This window comes from Aedes albopictus, chromosome 1 (assembly GCF_035046485.1).
Source record: "Aedes albopictus strain Foshan chromosome 1, AalbF5, whole genome shotgun sequence".
In the NCBI taxonomy this organism is placed as follows: Eukaryota; Metazoa; Arthropoda; class Insecta; order Diptera; family Culicidae; genus Aedes; species Aedes albopictus.
The window spans coordinates 260,460,876-260,483,583 of NC_085136.1; the positions used below are offsets into that span (position 1 = coordinate 260,460,876).

Here is a 22,708-nt window from a genome sequence, read left to right on the forward strand (position 1 = left end):
TTTTTCAAAATTTCAACTACGACTAGTTAGAAAATTGAACCAAACTGAAAATTCTTGACAAGATAAACAACTTTTCCAAAGACATCAACATTGTAAAAGTCTAAAGTCTAAGTAATTAGAGTCCTGAGATATATGAGTTTCAATTTCGTAAGTGTTACGTCTGTTTGTCGGTGATTCTTGTTATATCAAAAATAGATGTAACACTGACGTAATATCCATCCCATATATTTCAAGATCCTAACTATTTAGACAGTTGGTGTCCTCGACAAAACTGTTTGGCTGGTCAAGAACTTTCAATTGATGGGCCGTATGATTTCGAATCCTTCCACTAGGAGGCGCTAGAGGGCATACACATTTTTAGTTTTACTTATCTCAGGATCGTGATTAATTGGAAAGATGGTTGCTTCATTAAAGTTGTTTGGTAGATCAAGGACTTTCAGTTTAATAGCCGTATGGTATTAATTTCTGCCACACAGCGGCGATAGTTGAAAATTTTCAAAAGCATGCCAATTTTATTAATTACCCAAAACACATTCAACAAGCCGTAACTTTTTATAAAATATATTAAAAACTCTCAAATTTTGACTGATAGTTCCTCATCTTGTTATCTGAAATTTCTACAATTTTGGACTTGATTGGTTAGCTCTACACAAAGATGGAGCGCTTTAAGCAGAATCATATTTTTGACTGTTGTTCTAAGGAATAAGTGAATCAAATCAAATTAAATTTTGAAAGTTAAGAATTATATTGTCGTGAATCCATATTCCAATCGCTTCAAAACGGTTGCTGAAACGGAGCGCCACACGAACACGTCCGTTCGTTCCTAAATCTTTATTATTATTATTAGCTTTATTAAGGAGATTTTCAGCCCGCGGCTGGTTCATCTCCAATATTGATCTTTGATTACAATTTGATTTGAATACAATATGTCCAAAGTGAAAAAAGTTCCAGCTTGTAGAATACTTTTCAAGAAATTCTAATCCCTTGCCTACTTTTGCAAAATGGAAACTAACGTCTTCTAGTGGCAAAATCTCGCATCTATTGGTAAATCAACTGCAAGTCCCAAACAACTTTGCCGAAGAAATCATATTTCTATGTAATAGGGATCCTGAGATGTATGAAATTTAAAATTTGTAAGTTTTCTAGCACCGCCTGTTGGTGGAACTTTAAATCAAACTATCTATCAACTGTAAGTCTTTGACCAACTTAATAACTTTGTAATTTCGTCAGTGTTTCATCTGTTGGCCACTGATATCACAGAAATTTTCGGTTTGAGTGGTATTTGATTACGATTAAAAAAATACAATATCGTAGTACAATTACATCGTAGATTTTGGCCAAACACCATCTTCCCCGTCCTTCAAAAGTCTACGTAGTTTATGAACGGGCAATGGTACGCAATTTATAAACGATATCTTGAAAAAGAGCTCATACACAACGAGAACGAAACTGTTTTGAATATAGAACTACGTTTGTCCAATTCAGAAGCCGTCCAAGCCAGAAGAAAGATTTGGTCTTTTCCACAGAACTTTTTTTCGTGACGTTACAACGCAAACTTCAACCAGGTGAAACTCAGGCTTCCGTGAACCGATTTTCTTTCTTTTAGTCTCATTAGAAAGATCTTCGAGTACAAAGAGCATACAAAATTTCATATTTGTAACGTTTTTCGTTTTTGAATAAAATTTGAAAATGTTGATTTTTCGTGACGTTACAACGCAATAAAAACCCATACTATGATCAGCCATATTTCAGAGTTGTAAAGTCTTCCGATTAAAAATCTTTTTATGCTAAAAAATCTTCATAAATTTATCTACAAATGATGGAAGACTTTTGAAAAATCAGTGCGTTGGTGTTTGAAATACGATAGTTTGGATGAAAAGTGTGCCTAAAAGACTTAAAATCACGATTTTAATGTTAATCTTAATCGTCGTTCCATTTATATTTATTGTCACACTAATATCATGTCGAATTCATTTTTGGATGACAAATGTAATGTAGAATGTGATAAAAATGTCAAATATGCCATAACTCAACTTTGAAAAATTGGTACTGATGATACGGGGCCCGTAGAATGTGTCAGAACCTTTTATTGGAAGTTCTGTCAAATATTCCTCCATGACTTCAATTGGGAATTTATCTATAAATTCTTGGAGACAAATTACAGAAATTGTAGGGTTCAAGTAGTATGTTCAGGGCTTTCAAAAATTGCGCGAGAAAGAAATTCAAAGAATCCCTCAAAGGTGTCTATAATTCATAATCTCCAAAAAAAATCCGGGAATAAACCAAAGAACCCATAAATTGCACTTGTATCTATATCATCCAGATATGCCTTCAAAATCTTCTCAAAATCTATAAGAAATCACAAAAAAAATCCTAAAAGTATTCCTTTTTTTTTCGAAGCGGAAATTGGCTCCAGGAATTTAAAAAACGGGAATGACAAGCAATTCGTTGCTATTTTGTAGGACTTTTAAATTATTAGCCTGAGATAATTTGCTCAATGAATCATAGTCATCGTTGTATGAAAGGGAAGGAGAAGGCAGAAGAAAATTTGAAAATCGTCATTTGTGAAGTCTAAGTTTTTTTTTCCAAAAAATACGTAGCTAAATAAAAAAAATCTTATTTTAACCCATATCCGCCCAGCGTCCTATTTATAGGACAGATGCCCTTTTGATGTGAATATCTCCAGAATTATGCAAAATTTTAGTATACTTTCTTCAGAGAAGCTGTTCTTTACACCCATATCTTGCTCATAGTGGATAATATTGTTTGTGATTGGCTCACTAGGTGGCGTAAACGATGCTGCAAAGATTACATATTGTCACGATATATGAGCTTCATTTCCAATGCGAAAAAAAAAATTTCTCTGGAATCTTGACAATGGGTAACAATTTATAGTTCATTTCTTCGCAGAGTTGTTAATCAATACATACAAAAGTCGATGTATGTATTATTGTATGTTTATATGCTTGTATGTTTATATGTTTGTATGTTAGTCTATTTGTATGTTTATATGTATATAAGTATGTATATATGTATGCCGGAACATAGGCATAACTCTGGAATACGTCACGAAATCTCAATCAAATTTGGCATAAACATTCCTAAAGATGTGGAGGTGGTAATAGGGGTATTGGAATTCAAGATGGCGGCTCAGGTTCCAAGATGGCGGTCAAAACTCCAGAATATATGATTTTTAACGGCTTCGGATACTATGCAATATGGGTATCTATCGATCGGGCTTCATAAGTAGAACTCAAAAATGAATATCCGACGCCATTTTGAAATCCAAGATGGTGGACCATATCCAAGATAGCGGCTTTGGAATGGAAGTTTGAGCTATGATACCATACAATATGGGTATCTATCGATCAGGCTTCATGAGTAGAACTCAAAAATGAATATCCGACACCATTTTGAAATCCAAGATGGCGGACCATATCCAAGATGGCGGCCACGGAATGGTAGTTTGAGCTATGATACCATGCAATATGGGTATCTATCGATCAAGCTTGATGTGTTGAAGTCAAAAATTGATGTTTGACGCCATTTTGAAATCCAAGATGGCGAACCATATCCAATATGGCGGCCACGGAATGGTAGTTTAAGCTATGATACCATGCAATATGGGTATCTATCGATCAGGCTTCATGAGTAGAAGTCAAAAATCAATATTTAACGCCTTTTGAAATCCAAGATGGCGGACCATATCCAAGATGGCGGCTTTGGAATGGAAGTTTGAGCTATGATACCATACAATATGGGTATCTATCGATCGGGCTTGATGTGTTGAAGTCAAAAATCTATATTTGACGCCATTTCGAAATCCAAGATGGTGGACCATATCCTGATGGCGGCCACGGAGTGGTAGTTTGAGCTATGATACCATGCAATATGGGTATCTATCGATCGGGCTTGATGTGTTGAAGTCAAAAATCTATATTTGACGCCATTTCGAAATCCAAGATGGTGGACCATATCCAAGATTGTGGCCACAGCATGGCAGTTTGAGATATGCAATATGGGTATCTATCGATCGGGCTTTATGAGAAAAAGGGTAGAGGGTCATAGTAGATGGTAGGGTAGTGGGTAGGGTAAACGGTGGAGCAGACGGTCGGGTAGAGGGTTTGGGTGAAGGATAGTGTAGAGAGAGTGGAATAGAAGGTTAGGGTAGAGGATAGAGTACTCGGTAGGGAAGAGGGTAGAATAGAGAGTAGGGTTGAGGGTAGGAAAAATGTTAGGGTAGAGAGTAGGGTAGACGGTACGATTAACCACAATATAGACTAGAGAGTACGGTAAAGGATAGGGCAGTGGTCATGGTAGAGGATAGGGTAGAGGGTAGGGCAGATGGTAGGGTTAATGGTTATGATAGAGCGTAGGATAGAGGGTTGGAATAGAAGGCAAAGAAGACAGTGAGGTAGAGGCTAGATAGTACGGTGAAGAATTGAGATGAGATTAGATGAGCTGCGGTTTTTTCGAGATACCTTCAAGAATTCTATCCAAGATTTTTTCAAGCATTCCTTTCGAGAATCTTCCCAGGTTTATTCCCGGGATTCCTTTAGAAATTGCTTCTGCGATTGCTGTACAGATTGCTCCGGAGTTCTCTTTAGGGATTTTTTCAGGGGTTGCTTTGTAAAATCCTGAAAGGATTCTTTTAGTTATTCTTTTCTGCATTCCTTCAGGGATTTGTGCTGGAATTCCTTCAAAGATTCCTTCCAGTATTCTTGCTGTAATTCTTTAAGGGATTCCTCTTAAGAAAAATATGAAAAAATATAGATTTCTTCCGAGATTTATTCAGGCAATCCTAGATCATACAGACAGCTTCTATGATTCTTGCAGGAATACCTGCTCAGCTTCTGGTCGGCATTCCTGTCATGATCTCTCTAAGAATTCCATCAGATATTCTTTACGGGATTCCTTCAGGAATAACTTCAGGGATTTCTGCCAGAGTTGCTTTAGAAAATCCTGATGGAATTCATTCTACGAGCCGAGATCCTCGCTCGGGATATATACCAGCAATTCCTCAAAAGATTTCTTCTGTGATTTCAGGGATTCCTACCAAGCTTTCAGCTGAGATTTCCTCAGAATTCTACCAGATTTGCCTCTCAGAATTTCTTAAGTAAATCCTCCCGGGATTCGTTCAGGGATTTCTACCAGGAATGTTCTTCCCTCCAGCGTTTCCAGACTTTTGTACGTAATTCTTAATTAATTGGATGTGTTAATCACTGTTAACTGATATTTAACTGTTTTATTGATGTTTCTCGGTGAGCCAATGAAAACTACTGATTTAACGTTGTGACGTTTCGGCTTACTGTTTTTTTTCAGCCTTCCTCATCTGATCTAATTTCGATCACCGCAGCAACTTTCACCTCCTTTACTGCTGGGCGATCACGTACCCTCGAGAAGGCGGTACTAGACACTAAAGACGGCCTTATAGTTGAGATCAAAATACGTATCTGTCAAAGGATATAAATTAAAAGGAACAGTATTTAACACGATTTCCTTTTCAAAACATGCAAAATTTCTGAAAACTTTACGTATGGTGTGTACGTAAAGAGAATTTGTGGGGTACTGAAGGAAAAACTCAATTACTTTATCATCATTATCTGTGTAAAATCTAACTTCTACAGTATTTTAACGTTTTTTTTTATGCTACACATAGGGGCTACTCTTTATTTGATTTGTTTAAAAAAATAAATTTGAGAAATGTTGAACACTGCAGTCGAAAATACATGAAATTACAAGGACCATATATTGCATACTTTTAGGCGTTTATCGGGTTATATTTCTACCCCAATTTATAAGTCCTTTATCTATTCTTTTTGAGTTTTTGTCATCTCTCTCACTTGTTTAGAGCTGCATTGTATCTATACGGATCAGAATATAATGATAGCGTAGAAGTTGTGCTGAAATAGAACTCTAAAAAATTATCAGATATTTAGGACCTACAATGAAGAAATTTTTTGGAACTACACCATAGACTCCCATTTTTTTCGTCAAATCATGCTCATTTTATTGGAACTTGACCTTTAATAACAAATTTATTTCAAGATTTAAATTGTGAGACACCTTGGGCGTTAACGGGTTAACATTCTGGAAAAATAGAAACAAATTTCAAAGACTCCAGAAGTAATTGTTGGATAACCAGTCATAGTGGCTTTCCCCGTCTGAGCAACTACTAGGTACATCGTTAATAATTGCCACCTTTGCGCTCCATGCCAAAATGTATTCAAGCTTGCCTCCCCCACGCGACCAGCACATTCGGAAACTCAGTTGGAACTCGCTAGCTAGGTAAAAGGGTATGGAAAAAACCGCTGACACCGCTGTTTCTCCCGAACCCAAAGTCCCAAATACAATTAACGGAAGATAAATCGATTCCGGAATACTGATTAAGCGAGGGAAACAACCAAACAACCAGGCGGTCTGGCGGGTGGTTGGTTGGTTCGGATGTTTTCCTTCGCGATTCTACATAGGTATAGACTATATATAGAAGCAGCAGCAGACCCTGGGAAGTCAAATTTACTTATTCAACATCAACATGTGTGCCATTTCCTCTGGACCGAGTTTGTTGAGCTGGATACCGAGTTTTCAGGTTAGCAGTACATTCCAATTGAGGGGCTCAAATTTACTAACGTGGCACATAAATGTTTTATGAAACTCGTAAATGGAGTGAAATTGAAACGCGAAATTTTGCGTAATTACATATTCGATTTTTAGTGCTATAGGGGCTGGTTATTGATAGAGTACATCTTTGATCTTCCATCTGATGAGCCATTGGCAGAGGTAAGTTGGAGTATCTGTAATTATCGGCTATTTTCCGCCTGATATGACGGGAATTAGCGCATATATGACGAAGTAGATTTCTACCCTATTTCAAGAATGTTATTCACCTACTAAAGCGGCAAAGAAGCACCCAAACACACTTTCATCTTTTGTGTCAGTTTCTTGATGTCTCCTGTGTGAGGGTGGTAAACTTCGATGCTTTTCGGATTGTTTTCAGGAAGCCGGTCTGCCTTCTTCCGTCGGCAAGAAAGCAGCAAGCAAGCCGATCACGAACCGGAAACTGGCGAGCGGTGGCCTGTCAACGTTAGTAAATTATTGACTGGGCATAAATCACCGACCGCCCGTTCCCGGCCGTAACCCTTTCTAGGCCTCAAGGGATGTGTGAAAAGCGTGTGGGTGGAGGCAGTGCAGTGATTTCAGTTTCGTCATCTGTTTTTGAGTTTCTTTTTCATTTTTTTTTAGATTGAAAAATGTGGTATCGTAATGGATCTGAAGTTTTACCGGACAAAATGGAACAACATCTGAATGTCTTATGTAATCACTTGTCCACTTTTCTAAGATAGCATAGCCATCCACATCTAGACATCCAAGCTAGAACACATTTTTGTTCTAGAAAACGGTGCAGGGATTCATAATATTCTTCAAAGCCGACACTAGTTCCATCACAACTAAAATTTAAAAAAATGCTTAAATTAAAAAAAAAACAATAAAATAACATGATACGAGCTCATCAATTTATGTATGTACCTCCATCCATTGTTCCATCGCTGGCCGAAAGAGAACTGATTTCAGTCGTCGCCTACTATCTGGAAAGAAGCACACCAGCCGAAAAAAACCACACGTGCCTATCACGCTTCCGCAAGAAACGATGCCAACGAAAAGTTCTACTTTTCGACACTTGTGCATTTTTTCGCTCATTTTCTCTTGTGTGAACATTACCAGGATGAACTGCATGTTAAGTAAAGTTTATTAGCCATTATACTCTTTCGGAGCATGTTATGCAGAAGTATTTAATCTAGAAACGATCGTAATACGCTATACACGTACGCACTATAACATTTTCGAACATTGGAATTGCCTATCTCACATTGTTGCGACGCCGCACATTTTGAACCGGTCTAAAATATGAACCCGTCTAACCACAACATAACTGCAGCATGACAATTCTCGCGCGGTAGTAGTGGTAGGTGAAATAAGAGGTGAAAGTAGATGAATGAGGTGCAAGTAGAATTCGATAAAAACAACGGAATTTCGCCATCGTAAAAGTAGGAAAAGAAAATCAGTTTAAAGTTATTAAAGTTATTTAAAATTTATTTCGGTAACCAAATTACACTAATTGGTGCTTCCGTAAGTTGTGGGAGTGCGGTGTAAACTGATATACAAAGTCCGTAAGTTGAAACCTGTAGAGAAAAAAGGTAAATTATTAGTGAAACTTAGCAAATACTTACCTGGATTTCTCCCACTAGCTGTGCAAATACCGGTGCTTGGTACGCCCCGAAACAGGGGAAAATAACCAGAAAAGCTGCCGTGCCAGTGGATTATATCGTAAGTAGACGCAAGAATAGAAGTTTTCTTATGTGTAATGTATAATTGAAAATATTTGTGATTACAAAAATAGCATCCGCGCAACATACCGATTAGGGTAACGGCCCCAATTATAGTCCAACCAGAGAATTGAGAAAAGAAGTCGTGGCAAGGAAACCATTTAATTGTAAGTTGTTAGTAATTTCAGTCTGTGTTGTGAATTGTGTTTATTGAATTTGTTAATAAATTTCAGTTTAAGCGTTGCTACAAAAAACCTGAGCTGCTATAAAAATCTGGTTTCCCTCTCGGGAACATTCTTAAAAATTAAATGACATCCGCGAAGTAACTTCTGCGAAGTGATAGTGTCAAGTGAGAAGTTCGGACCTGCCAAAAGATGACTTCCGATGCTGAGTCCACCCACGACCAAACCGTCATGGATCTGACGACAACTCAGTGTACAATTTGTGGACTATCTACGAGCGACGAGGTGATGGTCTGCTGTGACGGATGTTCTAAATGGTTCCATACATGTTGCGTGGACATCGATGAGGACAATCTGCCGAAGAAGTGGTACTGCCAAAGCAAGGCCTGCCAGGAGAAGGCCCAGGAGTACCGGCAGAAGCAGAAGGACACCAAGAAGCAGTCTCGCACCCGGAAACACGGCAACGAGTCGGACAAATCCAGCGTCAGTTCTTGTCTAGCTGCGTCTAGCTTGGAAGCAAAGCGCCGAGCGCTAGAAGAGAAGCAGAAGCGGCAGTATGAAGAGTTGGAGGTGGAGATGCAGCTGCGGAAGAAGGAAAGGGAGATGCAGCGTGCGTTCGAGCAGCGAAAGATGGAGTTGGAGCTGCAGATGCGCGCTGAAGAAGAAGCAGAACAAAGAGCATGGCAAGCGGAGATGCTCCAAAAGAAGAAGGAGCAGATTCAGCGGCTGAAGGCGAACCGGGAGTCGTCGTTCGAGATGCAAATGGCGGCGATGGATGAGGAGTAGACCTCTTCATAAAAAATGAAATTTCTAGAATTCAGCCAGTCACCCCCACATCTTCATTCTAATGCTAAAACAAACTTCTGGTCAAATTTTCAGCTAAATTGGTGAAGATTTCGAGGTGCCTCAAGTCAAAAATGTGTTTTTTGGTCATTTTTTACCTTTAAAAAATGCCCATGAAGGCTAGAACCCATATAAAATATCGCGGCCGCCAGTAAATGAAAGTTTTTTCTATTCCTTACAACTTTTGTGAACATTATGTGCTGATCGGAGAATGTTTTGATCATATATATTCGATTTTCAGTCATGCAAGTACCCTAAAAAGTTACATTTTTCAACAGTTTTTGTTCTACGAGATTCCAACACACTACTTTTCTAACAAGTATCAAATCATTAAATAATTGCCCACATTTTTCTGAACAACATTGCCATACATCATTTTCTTATACGATCGACGAAAAAAATCACAAAAATCGAAAAGTAGAAGCTTTCCTGAGTTTTTTGATATCTGGGGTTGACGCAACTGTTGGCAGACAGAATAATCAAACATAGTAGCTTTGCTTTTTCTTGATGATTGCGATGATTGATCATTGATTCAAGTGACAGGTAGGCACAAGCAAACATTGCTTTAACAAAAGTGACGTATAATGTGTCACAGTAGAATGTGAGGATTGGCTCAGATGGTAAGGCTATGGACTGGCAAACCAAAGGTTCAGAGTTTAAGTATCGTCATTTTTATCGTATTTTTTATGAAATTTGAATGCATTTTTTTCGACATGTGAAAGTTGGTTTTCCTACAATTCAATACGCTAACCTAACGACGGAAAATTTTATGATTCTAATGAGCGGATGTGATCCGCTACCCAGCTACCCAGTAAGGGCCGAATTACGGATTGAGAAATAAATTAGTTAGCGTGTTCGATTTTCAACTACGCAAACATAAAAGTTCTGTCGGAATGATGCGTCAATGCATGCGTTTTCCCTACACCAGCCATCGATTGAAATAGATTACAAGGCCAGGTAAATTGAAACAATGAATTGATTCGTTTATTTTGCATTTTAAGTACAGGTTGATATTTTCAGCATGATGATAAAAATACGATAAAATGACGATACTCAAACTCTGAACCTTTGGTTTGCCAGTCCATAGCCTTACCATCTGAGCCAATCCTCACATTCTACTGTGACACATTATACGTCACTTTTGTTAAAGCAATGTTTGCTTGTGCCTACCTGTCACTTGAATCAATGATCAATCATCGCAATCATCAAGAAAAAGCAAAGCTACTATGTTTGATTATTCTGTCTGCCAACAGTTGCGTCTACCCCAGATATCAAAAAACTCAGGAAAGCTTCTACTTTTCGATTTTTGTGATTTTTTTCGTCGATCGTATAAGAAAATGATGTATGGCAATGTTGTTCAGAAAAATGTGGGCAATTATTTAATGATTTGATACTTGTTAGAAAAGTTGTGTGTTGGAATTTCGTAGAACAAAAACTGTTGAAAAATGTAACTTTTTAGGGTACTTGCATGACTGAAAATCGAATAAATATGATCAAAACATTCTCCGATCAGCACATAATGTTCACAAAAGTTGTAAGGAATAGAAAAAACTTTCATTTACTGGCGGCCGCGATATTTTATATGGGTTCTAGCCTTCATGGGCATTTTTTAAAGGTAAAAAATGACCAAAAAACACATTTTTGACTTGAGGCACCTCGAAATCTTCACCAATTTAGCTGAAAATTAGACCTGAAGTTTGTTTTAGCATTAGAATTCAGATGTGGGGGTGACTGGTTGAATTTGAGAAATTTCATTTTTTATGAAGAGGTCTAATGAGGAGTTAGCGGAACTTTCGGGTCAAAAGTCGAAGCTGGCGCCGGAAGTAGTCAAGGACGTTTCGCGAGCGGGTCCTTCCGGCAAAGTCAACCCAAACGTGTTGAAGCTGAGAAAGGCGAACGTGAATAAGCTAACGCGAGACTACGAGAGCACCGACGAAGAAGACGAGGACGACGAAAACTCTGACGATTCTGATCCGTCAACCCAGAGTTCGCATTTATCCATGAAAACGAGGGTGAGGGATAGTGCTCTGAGGAAGACGTGCCAGAAAGTGGGAAGTGCCAGCCAAAACTGGCTGGGGCAGCAGCAGACCGGGCCGACGAAGGCCCAGCTGACCGCGAGGATGGGGTTAACCTACAAACTCCCAAAATTCTCCGGCAAACCAGCACAGTGGCCATTGTTCTACGCGGCCTACAAAACGTCCAATGATGTCTGCGGCTACATGAACCACGAAAACCTGATGCGACTGCAGGAAGCGCTGGAAGGCGATGCCCTCGAACTGGTATCTGGGCAGTTACTACTTTCCGAAATCATCCCGCAGGTCATCGAGAAGCTGCGCCGGCACTTCGGCCGCCCGGAACAATTGCTTCAATGCCTGCTGGACAAGGTGAATCAGCTGGAACCCCCGAGGCCGGACAATCTGAGGAGTTTTGTTCCATTCGGAAACACGGTGGAGCAACTCTGCGGCCATCTGGAGGCAGCGGATCTACGGCAACACCTCGTCAACCCGCTGCTGATAAAGTCGCTGGTTGCTAAGCTGCCGGATCGGGAAAAGCGTGAGTGGGTCCATTACCGGCGAGGTCGAGGGGAAACAACCTTGAGGACGCTGACGGATTTCCTGATGGACATCGTGGCAGACGCCTGCGAAGCTAATGTTGACGGGAGTTCAATCCACCGCCGTCGTCTGAATCAGATTCCCAGTCCGAAGAGGATAGTTCGAATGAGGCTGGGCTATACTGTCACTGCGAAGCCAGAAGTTCGACCTACAACACAAGTGAAGAGAGTAAGCTGAAACCGTGCAAGATGTGCCAATCCAAGGATCATCGTCTGCAGCACTGCGCGGATTTCAAGAAGTTGCGGTACGATGAGCGTTTGAAGCTGGTGACGCTCGAGAAGTTATGCCATGTCTGCCTCAACGAGCACGACGGGCAGTGCAAATTGAAAATCCGCTGCAACATCGGCGACTGCAGAGAGTTCCACAACTCGCTCATGCCTCCGGTCGGAAACACGGTCGGGCTGAGTGCACCCATAAGGACAAACTGCACGGTCTTGTTCCGGATCGTTCCGGTACAGCTGCACTGCGGAGGCAGAACAGTTTCGGTGTTGGCGTTCCTGGACGAAGGAGCTTCCGTCACGCTGGTGGAAAAAAAGCTCGCCGACCGTCTGGGCGCGGTCGGAGTACAAGAGCGATTGACCATCCGGTGGACGGGAAACACGTCGAGAGTGGAGGATTGCCGAAGAATGAGTCTGTGGGCTTCGGGAACAGGCGCTGCAGCCGGCGGCAAGATGCTGTTGCACACAGTGCACACGGTGGACAAACTGATGCTGCCACATCAAAGGTTGGATTCTGAGGAGTTTGCAGCACAGTACGAGCACATGCGAGGACTGCCCATTGAATCGTACGACGGACAGCCGCAGTTGCTGATTGGGGTAAATAATATCCACGCGTTTGCACCGATGGAGGCAAAGGTGGGTACGCCAGTGGAACCGATTGCTGTTCGAACCAAACTAGGATGGACGGTCTATGGGCCGCGACAGCAAACCCCAGCGGCGACCGACAACTATCTCGGTTACCACCGGCAGGTAACAAACGAGGATCTGCCGCCCGAGAGTCATTATGCATCGAAAGAATCGGTGGTGACAATTTCACGGGGCACCGTAGAGAAGAAATGGGTCCAGCGAATAAGAGAGCGAACCACCCAATTCGTCGGCGATCGCTGCGAAGACGAATCGCTGTCGAAGACCCGGAGACAAGAAATTACAACGTGTCGTCATCCGGACAGCTCCGGAAAAATCGCCACGAACATGGCGGTTCTCATCCCGAACGCAAGAAGACAGGCTGAACAACAAAATAGGCGGGTTCGAAATCCGAAACGGGATGATCAACTCGCTGGAAGCCTTGCGGAGCCTAGAAGAGGCGAAACCGGCGACACCGACGCATTTGATGGCGAAGGAGAGAGTCCTGGGAGCGGTCAGGGATCCAAGTGGGGATCGGCGTTTTCGACTCGCTTTTCGACGAGGCACCGCGGCGAGTTGTTGCCGCAATTGTACGAGGAAAAGTGGCCGTCGAGAAAGCTCGTCGCAAGTGGCGCAAAACCGGAGGAAGTCAAGAACGGTCGGCGAAAGGAGAAGCGTGGGGTGATGCGCGCGCTCGATGAGGGGCGCAAGTTGTTGGGCAAGATCCTACCAACGACACTAGCGGAAACGGCTTGCAATGGTTCGACGATTCTTCGTGGTCGACGGGAAATCCCGGCAGTCTTGCAGATGAAGCTTCATCGCTGCGGTCATCAAGGTCTCAGAAGGACGAGCTCGACAGACAAACGTGAGGACGAAGATGGTAAGGCGCAGAGACGGGACTTGGTAAAGCTTGCGTCGTTAAGAGGTAATGTAAATCCGAAAATGCCGGATGTTACGGGCTGGGGTGTTGCGACGCCGCACATTTTGAACCGGTCTAAAATATGAACCCGTCTAACCACAACATAACTGCAGCATGACAATTCTCGCGCGGTAGTAGTGGTAGGTGAAATAAGAGGTGAAAGTAGATGAATGAGGTGCAAGTAGAATTCGATAAAAACAACGGAATTTCGCCATCGTAAAAGTAGGAAAAGAAAATCAGTTTAAAGTTATTAAAGTTATTTAAAATTTATTTCGGTAACCAAATTACACTAATTGGTGCTTCCGTAAGTTGTGGGAGTGCGGTGTAAACTGATATACAAAGTCCGTAAGTTGAAACCTGTAGAGAAAAAAGGTAAATTATTAGTGAAACTTAGCAAATACTTACCTGGATTTCTCCCACTAGCTGTGCAAATACCGGTGCTTGGTACGCCCCGAAACAGGGGAAAATAACCAGAAAAGCTGCCGTGCCAGTGGATTATATCGTAAGTAGACGCAAGAATAGAAGTTTTCTTATGTGTAATGTATAATTGAAAATATTTGTGATTACAAAAATAGCATCCGCGCAACATACCGATTAGGGTAACGGCCCCAATTATAGTCCAACCAGAGAATTGAGAAAAGAAGTCGTGGCGAGAAAACCATTTAATTGTATGTTGTTAGTAATTTTAGTCTGTGTTGTGAATTGTGTTTATTGAATTTGTTAATAAATTTCAGTTTAAGCGTTGCTACAAAAAACCTGAGCTGCTATAAAAATCTGGTTTCCCTCTCGGGAACACACATCATATCAGAGATATTTAGCTATATTTAAATTTGCAAGACCAGTGTTGCCAACTATTGCAAGAATTCTATGTTATTAAATCACGTTAAAAAATTCTGTGTATCAAAATAACGCCAAAGACGCCACTTAACTTATATATGATCTTAAATGAACATTCGAATTCGATATCTTATCGCAAAACCGTGTTGATCGATGTTTGACATTATGCAGTGTTGTAAGTTGCAGAGATAATTTAGAAGAACCAAATTTTACAATGGCAAGTACTCAAGGTACAACAGTGTGACCAGGAGCTATCACTGGTTGGCTTTTGTTGTACTTTCGAAGTTTACTGAACATCACATGTGTATATTTAGAATACTATTTAAGGTTAAGAGTAGTGATTGCTGTGAAATGCTGTAAAAAATATATTTGGCAACTTGTTACATAAATAACTATTTCGGTTGCTTCTTGCGCCATCGCAAATATATGTAAGAAAAAATAGTTGAAGTTCCTAGAAATTTGCACCGAAACAACGTCACAGGCAATCCAGAACTGCGAGTAGAGGGCATCCAATTAATGAAACGGGTATTTTGCTGGCTGCATGACTCAAAACAACGCTCGTTTGCAGAGTGGTGCTTATCCAAAAGAAAATCTGCCAATGCTCCAGGAATCCCTACCGTGTCAATATCAGGGATTCTTCCCGAAGCTCTGTCAGGTGGTTTTACTAAAGCTAATTCAAAGACGTATCTAGTAGTTCCTTTAGAGAGTCCTCTAGGATTTTTCTGTAACTATAATCATGGAATTTCTTCAGGGAATTATCCAAGGAGCTCTCCAGGGATTTCTCCCAGGGTTCATTCACATGTTCCTGCAGGAATTCCAAAAGCTCCGTCAAGGGTTTCTCCTGGTTTTCATTCAGAAATTCCTCCAGAAAGTTCTTCAGGGATTCCACAAGAGATTACATCCGAGATTCCTCCAGGAGTTCCTTCAGAGATTCCTCCAGGAAGCGATTCTTCTAGGAATTTTATCAAGGATATTCTCCTTCTCCTTCGCAGTTGCTTTCGGTATTCATCCTGGAATGTCTGTAGGAACTCCATCAGATATTTCTCCTGGATATTTTAAGGATTTTTTAAAGAAGTTCTTTGAGGAATTTCTCCTAGAAATTCTCCAAGCATTCTTTAGGGTTTCCTCCTAGAAATCATTCTGGGACTCATCCGGGTATTTCTTCAAGGATTTCTCCTGGAATTCCTTGATGGATTGCTCCTAAAGTTCCATGAACGATTTTCAGGAGCTCTTCTGGAATCCCTTCAGGAATTTCTCCTAGAATTCTTTGTGGGATATTCTTGGAATTCCTCGAAGATTTTTTTTATAAACTTGTAACCATATTGTGAATTCACTCTAATAATTATCACGTCATCACCAATGATCGAGCCGGGACTCGTAATTTGCCGGGATTGAAGGTGGTTGCTTCCCGTTCGTGCTACGAACGGCGCACAGGAATCACTGGATCCAGATTGGCACTTATCACGGTCACTGAGTCTTCACCTTCTTCACCGAAGGTAGAACGATCTCACTGGTTGCCACCGATCACACTCTTTACTGTGAACTATAGTCACATGCAGTTGTGACTTTCACTCACGCACGACACCGACCGACCGAGATGATTGATTGTCCCGCTTATTGATGGTTTCGGATCACTAACGAAATTAGCGTTTGTTCTGATTCGCCGCAACACTTTATTGCACACACGATAGATGGGAACGAAAATACAATAGAAGATCGACCGCACTGTTGTTTCTTTGGGGCTATATTTTCAACTGCTGTCAGTTTTACAAGTTCAGCCAAGACAACAACTACTCTATGCGCCACCTAAGAGTTGGCCTCGAAAACGATATGAAAAATTTCACATTCAAATCTATTGCGTCGTATCCCAGAAATTGCGTCGTAGAGAGTCAAATAGGTCCAGCAGTGGAAATTTACTAGCTAAATACAAAAGACTATTGAAGTTAAACTCTCTCTAATCCACCAATAGTGGGAAATTGCGCAGCAATTTTTAGGCTCGACACAATCAAGACCGCGATCGTCTCGTCACTTTAGTGGAGTGCTTTGTTGAGACAAGTTGAACTTGATCCCAAGTTAGAAAAAGCTTTTGATAGTGAACAAATAATTATTCCGTGATAGCTTATAGCTAAACTCGAAGTAAGTTCGCGCGCTATTAGTGTTTTTAATTAATGTGAAAATTAATTGATTTTATTTGAAATTTAACAGCTAAATTTTCGAGTGAATTATAGTTTGGAAAGAAATTAAATATTAGTGAATTAACTGCCAATTGAATTCAGGTAAGCCTAATAGGATAAACTAGTGAGCAAATAAGTGAAATTATATCCGCGTTGATTAGGATTAGCGTGCCCTAACAACGTGGGCGGTTAGTCTGGAGCCGACTCGAGTAGTCCGTTGTGGATTCGACGAACCACTACTAGCCCGTGCAGTGCGGACATCCACCGTACGAACATTTGCTGTCGGCGGCTCAAAGAATCGCCTCGCTCGTCTCGTCGATTTGAGTGCCCTCCCCTTAGTGCAATCGGGTGTCATCGCAAGCCAATAAGTCGCAAGGCGTCGGCCAAGCTACATCCACGGCCGATCACTCCACGCAACTAGGGGACGCCTATACCCCGAATGAAACGCCTGCGCGCATGACCCGTTTGTGAGGCGTCGAGACGAAGCCACTGATCGAGCTGAGAACCGACTACGCGACGGTGAAACAGAAGAAGGCGGATTGGGTTGAATCACGTGGGGACTACCGACTGCGAGCGACGTCCGACGTTGGATTCCTCGTTTGCGCACATCAAGGTCAGATCTGATCCTTTTGCTCACTCTAGAGTTAGTTTCCAATTGGAATTCCAAAAAGCTAGAAAGCGTGACGTCACCATAGGCAATTAGGTTTATTTGAATTCGAACTAATTTGCTTTGAATTTGGAGCTCAGCTCCCGAAATACAAACTATTTGGAACTCGAACGATTTAGTTGGATTGACACCGCGTTCGACTATTGATTTAGAATAATAAATTACTTCGAATTTAGTTTGTACTCCACTTTTTTTCTCGCGTCACGCTAATAAATTTTGAATTGAGTATTTGATTGTGTTAGTTTAATTTTAGCAAAGTAATTCCTCTTTGGCGGATCATTGAGATTTGATTTTCGGTAATTATTTTAGATCATTTGTTTGAAATTCTATCTGCTGAGTTTATTTGATTTGCCGTACGACGTTTGGGACGAAATTGCGACCTTAGTTCTGCGAACTTCAGTTGACCTGCCCTGAGAAGGCAGTCTCTTTCCGGGCTAATTAACGGAGTAACGGTCCTTCGTTGAAGGTGGCGCTTAAGCCGTTACTTGGAAACAGAACGGAGCGTTACAAACTTCTCCATGGTTTACGTTTACTTCAGAGACTACTTCAGTAATTTATCCAGGGATTCTTCAGAGATTCCTCTAGAAATTGCTTAAGGGTTTTTTTCCCGGAAATCTTCAAGCAATTTCTCCAGGAACTTCTTCAAGGATTCCTCAAAAACCTCTTCAAGGATGCCTCCAAAAATTCTTTCAGGAATTTCTACTCAAATTTCTTCGGGGATTTCTCTAGGAATTACTTTCTGATTTTTTGCAGGGACTTCTTCATGGATTTCTGCAGGAATTTCTCCTGGAACTCCTTCAGAGATTCTTTTTACTAGGATTACTCCAGGAACACCTTCAAAGATTATCCAGGAATTCTTTCAGGAATTTCTCTTACAATTTATTGAGGGATTTTGCATGAGATTCCTTGAAGGGTTCTTATTTCTTGAATTTCTTGAAGGGTTTTTCCAGGATCTCTTTCCGGGATTTATCCAAAAAAAATTATTCAAGGATTCACCCAGAAAGTGCTACAAGAATTTCTCCAGGGATTTTCTTCTTGACATCCTTCAGGGATTTTTCTGGAATTTTTTGAGAGATCTCTCCTGAAGTTGCTGGAGAAATTTCTCCTGTAATTGCTGGATAGATTTTTTCTGAAACTTCTTCAGAGGTTTCTTCAGGAACTTCTTCAGGGATTTCTCCAAGAACTCTTCCGGGAATTTCTCTTCAGGGATTTCTCCAGCAACTCCATCAGAAATTTCTCCTGGCACTCCTTCTGAAATTTCTCCAGGAACATCTTCTTCAGGAATTTCTCCAGAGATTTCTCTAGGAACTCCTTCAATGATTTCTCAAGGAATTCCTTCAGGTAATTTTCCAGGAATTCCATCGGGAACTTGCCCAGGAACTTCTTCTGGAATTTCTCCAGGAACTCTTTCAGAAATTTCTCCAGGAACTGCTCCGTTTCTCCAGGAACTCCTTCAAGGATTTCTCCAGGAACATCTTCAAGGATTTCTCCAGGAACTTCTTCAGGAATTTCTCCAAGAATTCCTTCAGAGATTTCTCCAGGAACTGTTTCAGGAATTTCTCCAGGATCTCCTTCAGGGATTTCTCCACGAACTCTTTCAGATATTTCTCCAGGAATATCTTTAAGGATTTCTTTAGGAACTCCTTCAGGAATTTCTCCAAGAATTCCTCCAGAGATATCTCTAGGAACTCCTTCTGGAATTTCTCCAGGAACTCCTCCAGGGGTTTCTCCAGGAACCCCTTCAAGAATTTGGCCTGGAACTCTTTCAGGAATTTTTCCAGGAATTGAATCCAAAACCTCCTTCAGGGATTTTTCCAGAAACTCCTTCAAGGATTTGTGCTGGAACTCCTTCGGGAATTTGTCCAGAAACTCTTCCGGTAACTTGCCCAGGACCACCTTTCAGAATTTCTCCAGGAACTCCTTCAAGAATTTCTCCAAAAACTCCTTCTGGAATTCGTCCAGAAACTTTCAAAAATTTTCTAGGAAATACTTGAGAAGTTACTTAAGAAACTCCTTCAGGAATTTCTCCAGAAACTCCTTCAGGGATATCTCCAGGAAATCCTTCAAGGATTTGTGCAGGAATTCCTTTGAAAATATGAACAGAATTTCCTTCGGGAATTTCTGCAGAAATTCCTTCAAGAATTTGTCCTTGAACTTCTTTAGGGATTTCTCCAGGAATTTCGTCAGGGGTTTCTCTCTTTCAAGAATTTCTCCAGGAACTCCTTCAGGGATTTTCCCACGATCCCCTTCAAAAGATATTAAGTCCAAGAAATTTTGAACATAATTTAGGTGAATTTTTTACAAACATATTTGTATGTTATCTTAACCTAATGCTAAATTTCCTGTTGCCAAGTAGAGCGCTCAAGTAAAATTTCACCTTTTCCGTAAGTAATTTTGACATTTGTTTAACTGACGGCATTTTAACGAAACGATGCTGTAAGAATGATGTGAAAAAGGGCACCAGATTGTTTACGATTTGGACTTAGAAAAATTGCGTTCGTTTCCTCAAGAAATGTTGTTGAAATTGAAATGTACTTTTTCGCGCGCATGTGGGGAAAATGATACAATTTATAACTTTTGCGTGGGCTTCTAGGGAAAATCCAGATAGTGAGATTCCAACGGAGTTGTGAACCTTTCCAAGGAAAATAATGATAAGAGAGATTATGCTGGGATTCTGGAGGAACTTTTAATGGTATTACAGCGAGGACTAAGGATAGATACTAATTATAAATTCTGCAATTTAGGGGTTCGGACTACGGTGGAAGGAATTCTGCTATGACTCTGGTGGTTACTTCATGGTGTTCTAGAAGAAATACTGGAACAAAGCTTCACGGGAAATTTCAAAGTTCTCTGGGATTTCGCAGAAAATCCTTTTGAAATTCTTCCAGGTATTCCACCGGAACATCCACCAGGAGTTCGCCGGGGATTCTCATAAAATGTCTCTGAGATTTTCATTGGAATTTCTACAAAAAAAAACCCTCCATGAAGGAACTATTGTTTTTTTTTTCCAGGATTTAATAGCATGGGATCTTCTGGGAGTTCCTTCATGGTTTTCTCCAGAAGTGTTTTCTAAGATTCTACCAGGAGTTTTTTGAACCATCCTCCAATAATTTCAACCGGGATTTCTTTAGTTTTTTTTTCGGGGTTCACTCATATATTTATTCGGAGATTCTCGCAGGAATTCCTTTCGGGATCACTCCAAGAGTTCCTTCTAAGATTTCTACAGGAATGCATTCTAAGATTTCTCCAGGAGTTTTTTTTTCTAAAAAAGAACCATTTGGGATCCCTCTAGGTTTTCTCTGGGCGTTTTCTATATGAATCCTCAAAAAATTCCTTTTGAGATTTCTCTAGGAATTGTTTATCAGATTTATCTGGGAAATCCTTCCTTCAGCAACTTCTTCCAGGATTCCTCCAGAAGCTCCTTCTAAGTCTCCTCTAGGAGTAGCTTTATGGGTTCCTCTTATAGTTTCTTCTGCTTTTTCTCCAGGATTTTCTTTTAATATTACACCAGGAGTGGCATCAGGGAGATTTATCCAATAATTCCTCCAAAGATTCCTCCAGAAATTCCTGCAGAATTTTTTTTTCGGAAATTCCTCAGGGAAAACCTTCTGGAGATTCCTCCAGAAATGCCTCCAAAAATTCCTTTAGGAATTCCTCCGGATATTCTTCCAGGAATTCCCCCGGAGGTTTCTTCAGAGATTCCTACAGAAATTCATCCTAGAATTCCTCCAGGACTCCCTCCGAAGATTACTCCAGGAATTCCTCCGAAGATTCCTCCAAAAATTCCTCCTGTAATTCCTCTGAGGGCTCTTCCAGGAATTCCTCCGAGGATTCCTCCAGGAATTCCTGGAGGAATCTCTGGAGGAATTTCCGGAGGAACCGCCGGAAGAATTCCTGAAGGAATCTCCGAAGCAACTCCTGGAAGAATCTCCGGTGAAATTCCTGGAAGAATCTCCGGAAAAATTTCTGGAGGAATCTCGGTAGGAGTTCCTGAAGAAATATTCGAAGGAATGCCTGGAGGAATCTCCGATGAAATAACTGCAGGAATCTTTGGAGGAATTCTTGGAGAAATCTCCGGAGGAACTCTTGGAGGAATCTCCGGAAGAATTCCCGGAGGAATCTCCAGAAGAATTCCCGGAATCTCCGGAGAAATTCTTGGAGGAATCTCTGGAGAAATCCCGGAGAAATGTCCGGAGGAATTTCCGGAGGAATCTCCGGATGAATTCCTGGAGAAATCTCCAAAGAAATCCCTGAAGGAATCTCCGGAGAAACTCCAAGCGGAATCTCCGGAGGAATTTTTGGAAGAATCTCCGTAGAATTCTCCGTATATTGGAGAAATCTCAGAAGGAATTTCTGGAGATTTGCTCCAGAAGATCCCCTGGTGATTGCTCCAGAAATTCCTTCGGGGATTCTTCCGGGAAATTCCTCCAGGAATCCCGCCGCGAAAGTCCTCAGATTTCTTTCGATAGAGTAAGACAGATCAAAAGCAATGCTGCAGATTCTCACATAATTCCCTTCTTCCAGGAAACAAACATATTCACCGAACTGAAGTTGTTTTAAATATAACCACAAGAAATCCACGCTTATTTTGTGTTGCCGCAGCGGCATACTTGCGGATTTTTTTAAGTACATACCGCAGTGCCTCCGCATTCCGCTGCCGGCCCCATAGTCCATTTTGCGGGCTGATTTTATGAATGAAAATTTGACAGGAGGTAGCGTCCTAACCCCTGAAAATCAATATCATCATCATTCATCAACATTGTTGTCGGTTCGTAAAATGGCTCATTGTGTTTTCCGCTTCAAAGGAAAAAAGGCCTGTAGTACACAGGGTCAAATATTTGCCAAGGAAAGAACTCAAGAAACAACAGTTTGACACTATTGAAAATTCGATCGAGTCAAACAAGATGTTTAAGCATTGATTGCTTTTCGGACAGATATTTGACCCTGTGTACTAACAGCTTAAGGCCCCTGTGTACGAACAGCTTAACGCACACTGATGTCTTTGGTGCGAAAGAAGAAACAAAAAAGAAAGAGAAATGTCACTTTTACTCACGGAATAATAGTGGTAATCACGTTCAAATGTATGCGTGCCTTTTTTGTAGATGTAGTTGTGAAACTGCGAGGAAAATATTTGCACTCTTGCCCCGGACGTTAGTTTTATCATTATTTACCCGTTTTACCCAATTCGATTGGGTAATATTTGCATATGCAATCTGAATAGCCTTTCAATCGGCGTGCACTTTTGTGTGAGGGAAAATTTGCGCTAGTGTTCGTGTGTTGAAATGTCACTTATATCTATATATCGACA

The 22,708-nt window shown here is 40.9% G+C and overlaps 3 protein-coding genes across 3 annotated transcripts in view; all 3 read left to right on the forward strand.

The window, feature by feature from the left end:
* LOC115269359 (uncharacterized) overlaps positions 1 to 22,708 on the forward strand; it is a 763,799-nt gene that overhangs the window by 214,043 nt on the left and 527,048 nt on the right. The window lies entirely within an intron of this gene.
* On the forward strand, positions 7,701 to 11,111 carry LOC134285600 (uncharacterized). The gene is made up of 2 exons (XM_062846694.1): positions 7,701 to 8,325; positions 8,399 to 11,111. The coding sequence occupies exon 2, from the start codon at positions 8,699 to 8,701 to the stop codon at positions 9,290 to 9,292; it is 594 nt and encodes a 197-aa protein (XP_062702678.1). The 5' UTR covers positions 7,701 to 8,325; positions 8,399 to 8,698; the 3' UTR covers positions 9,293 to 11,111.
* Positions 12,150 to 14,615, forward strand: LOC134285773 (uncharacterized). Its single transcript, XM_062847305.1, has 2 exons — positions 12,150 to 14,224; positions 14,298 to 14,615. The coding sequence occupies exon 1, from the start codon at positions 12,150 to 12,152 to the stop codon at positions 13,806 to 13,808; it is 1,659 nt and encodes a 552-aa protein (XP_062703289.1). The 3' UTR covers positions 13,809 to 14,224; positions 14,298 to 14,615.

Coding starts and splice junctions, on each gene's coding strand:
- LOC134285600 (XM_062846694.1), top strand. CDS start 8,699: ATGACTTCCGATGCTGAGTCCACCCACGACCAAACCGTCATGGATCTG.
- LOC134285773 (XM_062847305.1), top strand. CDS start 12,150: ATGTGCCAATCCAAGGATCATCGTCTGCAGCACTGCGCGGATTTCAAG.